Genomic DNA, 11,604 nt, shown 5'->3' on the forward strand with positions numbered 1-11,604 from the left:
GACCGTTGCGTACAGTCCAGGAGAGCTCCAATTTTCACTCATGGGGGAGCCTTCTACCTCGCAACCGAGGAGGGAATTCTTTGAGGTTGAGAACTATTGGAGCTCGGTTACCTCGATAAATCAGGTAACTGATATCCTGGCCTTCCATGGTCTCAGGTTGTCAAGCTCCTTAAGGTGTCGAGCTCCAACCCCTAGCGAACGAAGCTGCTATGCTCCAGGGACTGGAAACCCTGACAACAGGCTGAGGTACGCGGCATGGAGTCAGGAACACATGAAGGCAGGAGCGCTACTGCCTTTGAAGTCTTTCTTCAAGGACTTCACGGATTTTGTTGGGTCGGCTCCATTCCAGCTCAATACCAATTCTTACAGGGTTCTGTCTGCCCTGAGGTCGCTATACCACGAGCTGAAATGGGAAGGACCTTCACCACAGGAGATTTTATACCTCTTCTGTCTGAAAAGCAACCTCTCCCGAGCTCGGGGAGGAGATGACTTTTACTATCTTTTGAGCTACCCCAAGGAGAAAAAGGTGTTTGAGGATCTTCCTAATCATCCACCTGACTTTAAAAAAGCCTTCTTCTGGACAGATGGCTTGTCCCCGTCTCGATGCTACTCATTCAGACGGATTCATAAGTACTCCAACCTTCTTTACCTCTGTACTCGGGCTTTTATTTGTAGGTCCGTACTTAGTTGAAATGTGTCTTATTTTCCAGCCAATTTTCACCATCCTACTCCTGACGACGCAATGAAGGAGCATAGAGAGACTCTGCTCTAACTCCCTTACGGCAGGAGGTCTCTCTCATACCTTTTACATGAGAGTAAGCTCCGAGCTTGCGGGCTTTTGGGAGATGGCCAGTCCACCTCGGACTGGTCCAATAAAAAGTATGATCGTTGGGAGCAGGTGCCTTTGCCCACAGGCATCCTCCCTCCAAGGAGAGTGGTGAGGCCTCCACCCCCAGCTCGCCGAAGAAGCCCGCCATCAGGGAACGAGGCTAATGATGAAGCCTCGAGTTCAGACTCGGATGATCAAGGTAAAGTCATCCTTAGCTTGAAAATGTGGTCCCCCACCTTATTAAAGCACCAACCCAATAGGTTAGTCTTGTGCCCAGATGATAGGGACCACTTCTATATATGGACTTGGGTAGACGACCGAATTCATAGGTTTGATAGTTGGCTCAGGAGGTATGACACCATGTACAGTCTGAACGAGGTGTGGGACGGGATAGCCGTCCAATATGGGACCAATGATTATAGGGACCTTTCGAGGTTGACGTCCACCTATAGGGAAGGTACTCCCCCCGCCTCTTCTGAAGATGGGGAAATTTCATGGTCCCCGAGCTCGAGCTCGGGGGAGAGTTCCAGTTAGGTTTCTTCTATCATTACTTTGTATATCTATGCGATACTGAATCACTTTATATATTATTCCCTCTTTTTGTTATGATTCACATTGTGGCGTGACTGTGCAGGCAAGATGGATTCCGACCTTGACAACATCATCGAGAGTGGCGGTGCCAAGAGGAGCAAGCGTCCCAGGGCGGGGTCGCAAAAGGCTGACCGGCCCACCAAGGTCCCCAAGAGGTCCGAGAAAACTCCTCCTCCCCCGGCTCCGCCTGTTACGATCTCCGTCGCGACGCCAACTTCGCAGGTTGGTGTTCCCACCGTGGCGCCGACTTCGCAGGTCGATGCCTTCATTATGGCCGAGCCCCAACTTCCTGTAGTGGTCCAGCCATCACTTGGTCCACCTCCCAGAAAGCCTTCTGCTTCTCGAGCTCACAAGCTGTTAGTTTCTATTCACGTCGAGGAGTATGTAATTGACAACGCGGCTGGACCCCATGGGTCTATGCTGTGTTCAGATGTTATGTCCCGAATCGGCCAGAGCTTCAGCAGTCTCGAAGCTCCTCAATGGAAATACTTGAACAATGCATGAGACTGCACTGCCCTCTATGAGAAAAGTATCGAGCTCGCTGCCGTGGTAAGTTTTCTTCCACTTCTTAGTTATATTTACATAGTCCTGGTGTTAATGACAATTTTTTCTTTTGTCAGTCTCTTGCCTTTACTGCCCTGCTCAACTATAGGTTGAACAACGAGATCCATTCGAGCAAGTCTTATGCTCACAAGGCAAAGGATCTTCAACTCAAAGCGAGTGACGACCTGAAGGCAACAAATGAAAAACTTGAGGCAGGAACCGAGGAGCTTAAGGTTAAAGCGTCCGAGCTTGAGAAGCTGAATACTAGGCTCGCGGAGCTCGAGAAAGAGAATGCCAAGCTCGCGGAGCTTGAGAAGGAGAACGCTCGGCTCCAAGAGGCTAACAAAAAGCTCGAAGAAGACCAGGCCGCTACCTTTGATAAAATTGAGGGTGAAAAGGCTCGCCTCCTTGCTGAGTATAAAGAGAAGAAGGACCAGGCGCTTGATTCGGCCATGTACAGAATGTGGGCCAACAACGAAGACCTCGATACTAGTTTCTTAGGTCCTCATGAGGCGAAGCTTCTGGATAAGTGGAATGCTTGGCTCGAGGCGGAAGAGGCTGCTCAGGAGGCCGCCTCCGAAGGTGCTCAGGAGGATAGTCATGCTATTCGTCCTGAGGGGTCCATTGTTGCCGATGCTGAGAAGGCCAAGGAGACTCCTCCTTCTTGAATTTGATCTCGAGGAAATCTTATCTTGGGGCTGCGTCCCCTTATTTTTGTAATTGTTTTAATTTATGCCCGTAGGGCTGATACAATTTCTTTTTATATTAACACATATGCTTCACGTTTTTTGGTTCGAAATATTTTGCACATTTTATATTAATGAATTGTTTATGTTTATTTATTCATACAAACATAGTTTGGATTTAGGCTCGAAACCCAACGCATTCGTGCGTCGTTTGCTCGAATTATCCGCTTCCGATCTCGTTATTTGTCAAGGTCGGATATTACATTAACCATGAACCCGAAAGTACTTGTATGGTATGTAATGCGAATGGTTTAGTTATATCTTATTGCTTAGTTACTTTTTCTTGTCCTCAGTTATTTCTCCGAGGTTATGAGTTCGAAACTATTTTCCTTTAAGATATTCCAGCCTCGATCTCGACTTATCTCAAAGTAGGTTTAGGTTCCCACTTATCATCGATTAGTTTTAGCTGGTTTGCTCCAAACCTATTAAGTTCGTGTTTGGTTTGTAATCCACACTTACAATTTTAACCTAGTTCGCACATTTGGTTATATCCAAACATTTTTATCTTTTGATAATTTGGTTACGTCCAAACTATTTAAGCTCGCGCATCTGGTTAAATCCAGACACTTGTAAGTTTTTGATAATTCGGTTATGTCCAAACTATCTAAGCTCGCGCATCTGGTTGTATCCAAACACTTGTATGTATTTCGTGTATGTTATTTTATTTTTAAGCTGATGGTATATATACCAATGATGCCCCCTTAATATCCTATGAGTGTGACCATAGGTTATTAAATTAAGAGAGATTGCAAAAATAAAAAGAGACATAACATATTGAACGAAATAGATCTTTATTTGATGGAATTCAAAAGCAGACAAATTAATATAGATAGAAAATCATGGTTACAGGCAACACTTTTCCTATACTATTGGTAGTAAGGTCTTAGGTGTTTGCCATTCCATGCTCGCGGTACCAGGCTCCCATCCAATCTTGCTAGCTTGTAAACACCGGGCCGGATGACTAACTCTATCTGGTATGGTCCTTCCTAATTCAGCCCGAGCACACCAGCTGCTGGATCTCGTGTTGCCAAAAATACGCGTCTCAACACCAGATCTCCCACACCAAACTTTCGATCTCGAACCCTCTTGTTGAAATACCTGGTAGCTCGTTGCTGGTAGGCAGCGTTCCTCAGCTGAGCCTCGTTTCTCTTTTCTTCAATCAAGTCTAAGGTTTCTTCGAGCTGAGTGTGGTTTGAGTTTTGGTCGTAAATGTGAGTTCGGATTGTTGGAATTTCGACCTCGATAGGCAACATTGCCTCGCAACCGTACGCTAGAGAGAACGAGGTATGCCCCATCGATGTTCGAGCTGTGGTCCTATATCCCCATAGGACTTGGGGCAATTCTTCGGGCCATCGTACCTTTGCTTCCTCCAACTTTTTCTTTAGTGAACTCTTGAGAGTTTTGTTTACAGCCTCGACCTGGCCATTCGCCTGAGGATGAGCTACTAACAAAAAACTCTTTATTATTCCGTTATTTTCACAAAAGTTGGTAAACAAGTCGCAATTGAACTGGGTTCCGTTGTCGGATACAATCTTCCTCGGCATCCCATATCGGCACACGATGTTTTTTACCACGAACTCAAGGACCTTTTTGGAAGTTATTGTTGCCAATGGTTCAGCCTCCATCCACTTCGTGAAGTAGTCCACAGCGACGACAGCATATTTTACACCGCCCTTGCCAGTTGGGAGAGAGCCTATGAGGTCGATTCCCCATACCGCGAACGGCCATGGGGAAGTCAACATGGTAAGCTCGGATGGTGGAGCTCGAGGAATCGTGGCGAATCTTTGGCATTTGTCGCATTTCTTCACGTACTCGAAAGAATCCGTTTTAATGGTAGGCCAGAAATATCCTTGGCGTATGATTTTCTTGGATAGGCTATGCCCCCCGGTGTGATCTCCACAGAATCCTTCATGAATTTCTTCAATGATCTTCTTAGCTTCGGGTGGAGTTACGCACCGAAGTAATGGCATGGAATACCCCCTTCTGTACAGCTTTCCGTCCAAAATGGTGTAACGGGGAAGTTGATACATTAATTTTCGAGCCTGACTCCGGTCTTTTGGAAGGAATCCGTACTCGAGATATTCAACTATTGGGGTCATCCAGGTAGGCTCTGATTCAATCATACACACATCTTCCTCCTCTGGCTCGTTAATGCTAGGTGCCGAGAGGTGTTCTATCGGAACAAGGTTCAGCTCATCATTCTCAGCGGAGGTGGCGAGCCGAGCCAAGGCATCAGCATTTAAGTTCCGTTCTCGGGGAACCTGTACGATTGCATAAAATTATAAACGCTCCAATGCGGATTTTTCCTTCTCCAAATAAGCTTCCATTTTCATTAAAAACAAATATATTAAAAATAAAAATATTATATTAAATATTCAAATTAGATCATTAAGACAATAAATATCCATATTATTAATATAATGTAACAACCATCGAGTTGGGCATGATTTTCGAGTTATTTTTCAGTTTTGATGAAACTTTGAAATCTGTAGAAAATTGACTTTGCTCGATGGTGCTCGATACCAGCTCGATGGGACCTTCAAAATCAAGATTTTCATTAAAAAATTGACATTGCTAGATGCTGGTTCGATGGTGGTTCGATGCAATTATTGTAAGACACATAATTTTTCACTTGGGGTGTCCGTTTGGAGTGATTTTTTTTTTGAGATCTACACGTTTTAGATGTTCACATACATATTTTCAAAGTTTAGAACTTGAAAAATTATCTTGAACATGAGGTATGTTTTGCATTTTGCATTTTTTCAAGATTTACATTTCCCAAATGTGTATATACACTTCTCAAACGTGTAGATCTTGAAAAAAAATATCCAAAAAAAAAAAATCACCTCAAACGGATATCCGAGTGAAAAATTATGTATCTTGCAGTCGAACACCATATCGAACCACCATCGAGCAACATCGATTTTTTCATGAAAATCTTGATTTTAAATGCCTCATCGAGCTAGCATCGAGCACCATCGAACCATATCGATTTTCTACAGATTTCAAAGTTTTAGATTTGAAAAAAATCGCAAAAAAAAAACCAAAAAATCAAGTACAGATCTATTCGAAATGCAGTATTTTAGTGTCCAATATTTGTCATTACATTGAGTTCTCTTATATTTTATCTTACCCAAGAATTTTTTTTCTAGAGAGAGAGTTGAGAGGAATGGATTGAGGGAGAGAGAGGGAAGAGAGAAGAGAAAGTGGATTTAAAAAATTATGGGATGTGTATTTTTGGTATTGTCAAAAAATTTGATATTCTTTTGAAATAATTAGAAAACCTAACAATTTTTTAATTCAAAACACCTCATCAAGCATAAAACTCAAATTTCCCTTTATTTATCGGAGTTAGCCAACATTGTTTTTTCCATGCTGACTTCTCACGTGAACTTTTATATTATTATTACATGTAAATAGGATCATATAAAGAAACAAATCATGAACTTGGTCCTTATTACACACACACATCAAGTACGTACTTAACACAATAATCCTCACTACACTTATTAATTCAAATTAATATTGTATTTGGGCTGTTTGTTGGGGAAGAAAAGTCCCCAATGCTTCTCATATTCAGGGGTCTTCTGATTCTCATTGAACATGGCAAACAAATAAGTCTCAATAGGCTTCCCTGGTCTCTTCGGAGTCCCTCCCTTCACATGTTGAATCAAGTTTCCATTATAAATCCTGGCGTTCTCAAACGACGTCGCTGTTCCCCCAGCCGAAGGCCAACCAGTCTCCGAAATGACAATCTCCAAAGACCCTCCGCCGGACTTCTCCAGAGCTGCATACACAGCATCCAAGATCGCATCAAAAAGATTTCGGTACTCATTTTGGCCGTCTCTCACCACAACCGACTGGGATCTGAACAGAGCATAGTCAAGAGAAATGTCCTTGGTGTTACCAATGTAACTAAAGTAAGGGTACAAGTTGAGCAACAATGGAGATCTGTTGCTCACCAAGAACCGGATTACAGGGTTCATTATAGGCCTAAAGTCGGACCTAAAAGAACCTTTAGAAGGTGGGAAAGAGTCGGCAAGGATTCCAGTGTGGACCGAGGTCGAGACCTTGATCCGATTCCCAAGCCCAGCGGAGTTGATGGCGTTTTGGATCCTTTCCATGGCCGGAACGAGAAACTGTGCAGCTCTATCGGAGGGGTTGATTTCGTTTCCCACGGCGATGTACTTGAACTTTACGTCGTTGTAGTTTCTGACGTTGTTTTGGATCCACCTGTCAGCTGTCGATTGGCTGTTGGCAATACCTTCGAGTGCATTATTCGGTACACCCAGCATGAGCTCAATGTTGGTCCCTCTCAGAGCTTGAGAAACGGCGTCGTTCTGACCGTACAGTCTCATTCTTCGGATGTTGTTCTGTCTGTAGAGATTCACAACTTCTTGTGGAGGTGGCAAGTTGTTGCCCAACAGTCCGTAGCAAACTCCAATTTGGGCAGCTGCATACATGTTTAAATATTATGAATATTATGTGTAATTTTGTTTATAATAATTGATGCAAAAAGTAGTGTAAATAAAACTTTCATTATAATTAAAAATAAACACATCAATAAAAAGAGAATTGCTAAGGAGTACTAGTAGTGCCCAACACCATAATGATGTGGCGTATCGTTATTGGTGCAATTCAATATCGGATTGCACATAATTGAATTTAATAAATATTATGAGATATCTCTAACTATTTATCAGGTGTCACTTTGTGTGGTGTTGGTCGCCTTGATAAGGTGTCAAATAGCAACACTCCAATCAAAATATCCTCAAGAAATAATAAGTAACCGATTTTGATTCATTAATTTGATTGAAGACCAATGAAATTATGATGACATGATGGTGAATACATAAGAAGAAGAGAATTGCTACCCAACACCACAAGTAGGTGGCATACCGATATTGGTGCAATCCAATATCGGATCCCACTTATTTGAATTTAATAAGGATTATGAAGTATCGATAACCAATTATGAGACGACACAACTCATGTGATATTTGGCACCTTAAGATGCCAAATAGCAACACTCTAAAAAAAATTACGTAGTAATTAGAGAATGAGATGATGAGAGAATGACCTGTTGTGTCTAAAGTTGACATAAGCAGCAGCCCAAGTAGGAGCATTGTGGAAATGGCCATGGATAAATTATTGGCAGCTGCATGGGAATACATCTTGGACATATAGTGTGATGAGATGAGAGAGAGAGCTCTTTCTCTATATAAATTAATAATAAAGATGGTATTTTGCTAATTAAATTTTGGTTATTAGAACTGATTTGATCAGCAGCTCCTTTTATAGTCGAAAATTAGAGATTTACTATTTTGCATGCACATGCATATCTAGACTTTTGGAGATACGTCCAAAACGTTTTGTAGCACTCCATACAAGTTGACTCATTTGAACCAAGCCATAAAATATCGATTAGATAACCCTACTCACAAGGTAATTGATCAAGATATATAATATATTATTTTGCAAATTGATATTTTTTTAATACATTTTCCAAAATAACTTCCTAAATAGGATGTCGAAAATTTTCAACAAAATGTCTGGAATTTATTTTTAATAAGGTGTGTTGAAGGTTGTTAATTAGGATTTTTGGAATGCTATTTTGTACAAAGTTATCAAAATCTATTTATTATTTTCTATATATATATATATATATATGTGCACTTTTAATAGTTACTATTTATGGATAATTACTTTAATATTAAGTATTGGATTAAAATCAATAGTCCATATTTATAGTTGTTAATTAATATTTCTAAAAATAAATTTTAATTTTTTCAAATTTTTGGGAGGGTCACATAATGAAAAACATGTATTTATTATGAAAATATAATATTGTAAACTTTTCATTTTTCAAATACATGTAAATTTCTAAATATAGTTAGTGTCTCTCATTAGTTGGAAACAATATTAATTATGGCAAAAAAACAATAACTAAATTTGAAATTAATATAAAAAAAATACATTTACTTATTGGTGACTTGCTATACCAAGTCACTATGTTGCACCATCATCATAATTGTTAGTACCACAATAATTATCAAAAAGTTTTCCATATATATAATTTTGCTATGTATCTATTGATCATGATATTTGGTTTATAATTTGGATAGTTGGCACTACTTCTCAAGTCTAAGAATTCGATAGTTGTAAATAAAAATTAGAGTTCTTTCATTGAAATGAAAAGATTAACAATGATTCTCATGTTAGAAACAAAAAAGAAATTTATAAAACGAATTAATTTATAAAAATTAATATAGTTATTAATACAAGATTGAGGTACAAAAATATATATCGTTAGAATTAATGGTGAAAGCTTTCTTGCAATGATTTGACTAAATGTAGAGACTAAAGAAGGGCCAGAATATATTAATTAAATGGTTTGAGAATGGAATAAAAATTAGAAACAAGTATATTAACAACCTTTTAAATTATATCAATTTTTGTATCAATAAGTTATTTTGTGGTTGTGAAAGAATTTTTTCTTTTTCAGAATTTATGAAGAATTTTTTTAGTGAAGAGGGTAATAAGATAAACCACCTTTTCATTTTGGTGAGATATTTGCTACATAACAAACGTGGTTTTATACTTTTCAATGTCTTAAATTGGAACTAGCTGGAACGATGAGTATATATCTTAGTTTTAATTATTATTATGTTACTATTTATAGTAAAATCTAATAATGCTGGTATCAATATATTTTATTACTACAAGGTTATAATTTAATAGAACTATGTTTATAAAATATTTTAAATATATTTATTTAAATTTTAAATTAAATAATAATTGATAAAACATGTCAAATTCAATATGTAATAATTGATAAATGAAAATGATATAAATGTATAATTCCAAAGTATATATTGAAAATATATATAAAGATAATATTAAGACAATTATTACCATATGGAAAAATATTTTTTAAATGCGGGATCAAGAAATATTATGATTTATTACAATGGGTAGTTTATTCTTATTTATAATTTTTTTCTAAATTGGAGCTAAAATTGTGTATGATTATACATAATTATTCTAATATAGAGTAATACTTTATTGAGGTTTAATTATAATTTGTTGGTTAACATATTTTTCTACATTTTAAACCGTTTACTATTTCTTGTCCTAAAATGGTAAGTAAGTTTGTTGCAACTTGTTACCCTTCTACAGGAACAAACTTGGCATACTCTGAAGTTGTGAAATATATAAATTATTAATTATATAATTTATTTAGTCTTTATTAGGTTGAAGTTTGGTTTATTATCGTTTTATATATTATGGTCAAATTTTCTTCAGTTTTATTTAATAAAAAAAAGGTACTTAATCGATGTGCTCATATCTGTCTCACACGAAAGAAAACAAAAAAAGAAAAGAAAAGAAACAAAGTAGTGCCAAACAAAAACAAAGCCATGAAGCCAAAGAAGACTGTTATTTTGTTGGCGGCCTGGGCGGCTTTCCAGTCTTGTACTCCCACCAAGACCATGACTTGGCTATTTTGTTAGCATGGGAGGCTTGCGATGAAGCTCCAATAGAGAGTTAAGATTAGCCAAGTCATGGTATGTATTCTAGGGCTGAGCATAAAATCCGAAAAACCGAAAAAACCGTGTACACCGACCTACCGAATACCGAAAAAACCAAAACCGTTTAAACTGAAAACCGAAAAAACCGCCGACGGTGCAAACCGCTACTGTTCGGTCGGTTTGGAAATTTTGGGTGAACCGACCAAAAAAACCGAAACCGACCGAACACAATAAAATAATAATATAATATTATATAATTATTAATTATTAAAAATTAAAATTTTTAATAAAAAAGAAAAACTTAAGGCACTTGTAAATGTAATTATGTTCTATATATTTATGTTTTAAAAACATACAAAAATGGAATCTAACAATCCAAAATTTTTAATTTTTTTAACTAAAACTTTCAAAAAAAATAATAATAAAAAAAAAAATCAATTCGGTTTGGTCGGTTTAACCGACCAAACCGCGATCCAAAAAGGTCGGTTTTTTTTTAAACTGGTTTGGTTCGGTCGGTTTTCGGATTGCACCAATCCGAACCGAAAACCGAATTCTGGATTTTTTTTGGTGAAAAAACCGCCCAAACCGACCGATGCTCACCCCTATGGTATTCCGAGCAGTAGCATGGGTCACTTGAAATTTTCCAAGTGGCCGTCAGCTTACAAAAGTAGCCACATCAGTTCGAGAGAGCCGCTCAACCGGAATGACTAACATTTTTTTTTTATTTAGATAGGTTGATACATGGATATTCAAAATAAAGATAGACTTAAGAACAATGATAGAGCTTGGACTAATATATAGAGGGAATGAGCCAAATTATTAGGTCATGTTTCGCATTAATTGTTTTCTATTTTTTTGTTTTCAAACTTGTGTTTATAGAAATGAGAAGATAAAATGATTTTTGTAGTTAATAAAAAACTAGTTTAGTTAATGTATTTTAAAAACAATTATTTTATTTTATTTTAGAAGTCTTAAATTAAAAATTAATAAATATATTTACGAAGAGAATTTTTTTTTAAAAGTTTGCAATATATAATGAGATAAAGTAATGTGAAAGTAAAAGTGAAGAAAAATAAGGAGTGAGAAATTAAGGAGATAAAATTTGAGAAAAAAGAAATTGAGAAGAGAGAAAAAGATGTCAGAAAAATGAGAGAGAAAGTGATGAGATAGAAAATGATGAGATTATAACCGATGAGAGAGAAAATGAGAAGAGAGAAAAAAAATAAGGAGAGAGGAAGCAATGAGAGAAAAAAATGAGGTTCATTATTTATACTTATAAACTTAATAAAAATATAATATAATGCGATAGAGATTGTAAAAGTTAATGTAAAATATTAATTTTATTTATACTTGTAAAGTTAATTAA

The 11,604-nt window shown here is 37.4% G+C and overlaps 1 protein-coding gene across 1 annotated transcript; it reads right to left on the bottom strand.

The window, feature by feature from the left end:
• Positions 1-6,024: 6,024 nt before the first annotated feature.
• On the bottom strand, positions 6,025-7,976 carry LOC133831540 (glucan endo-1,3-beta-glucosidase, basic isoform-like). Its single transcript, XM_062261889.1, has 2 exons — positions 7,790-7,976; positions 6,025-7,162 (listed from the first exon to the last, which is right to left on the bottom strand). The coding sequence occupies exons 1-2, from the start codon at positions 7,890-7,892 to the stop codon at positions 6,219-6,221; spliced, it is 1,047 nt and encodes a 348-aa protein (XP_062117873.1). The 5' UTR covers positions 7,893-7,976; the 3' UTR covers positions 6,025-6,218.
• Positions 7,977-11,604: the final 3,628 nt, after the last annotated feature.

Source organism: Humulus lupulus, chromosome 4 (genome assembly GCF_963169125.1).
Source record: "Humulus lupulus chromosome 4, drHumLupu1.1, whole genome shotgun sequence".
Classification (NCBI taxonomy): Eukaryota; Viridiplantae; Streptophyta; class Magnoliopsida; order Rosales; family Cannabaceae; genus Humulus; species Humulus lupulus.

What these genes read in the sequence shown, in the direction of transcription:
- LOC133831540 (XM_062261889.1), bottom strand. Translation starts at nt 7,892, where the DNA reads ATGTCCAAGATGTATTCCCATGCAGCTGCCAATAATTTATCCATGGCC. An exon ending in GTCAACTTTAGACACAACAG is followed by an intron (nt 7,163 to 7,789) that starts GTCATTCTCTCA and finishes ACATGTATGCAG; the next exon opens with CTGCCCAAATTGGAGTTTGC.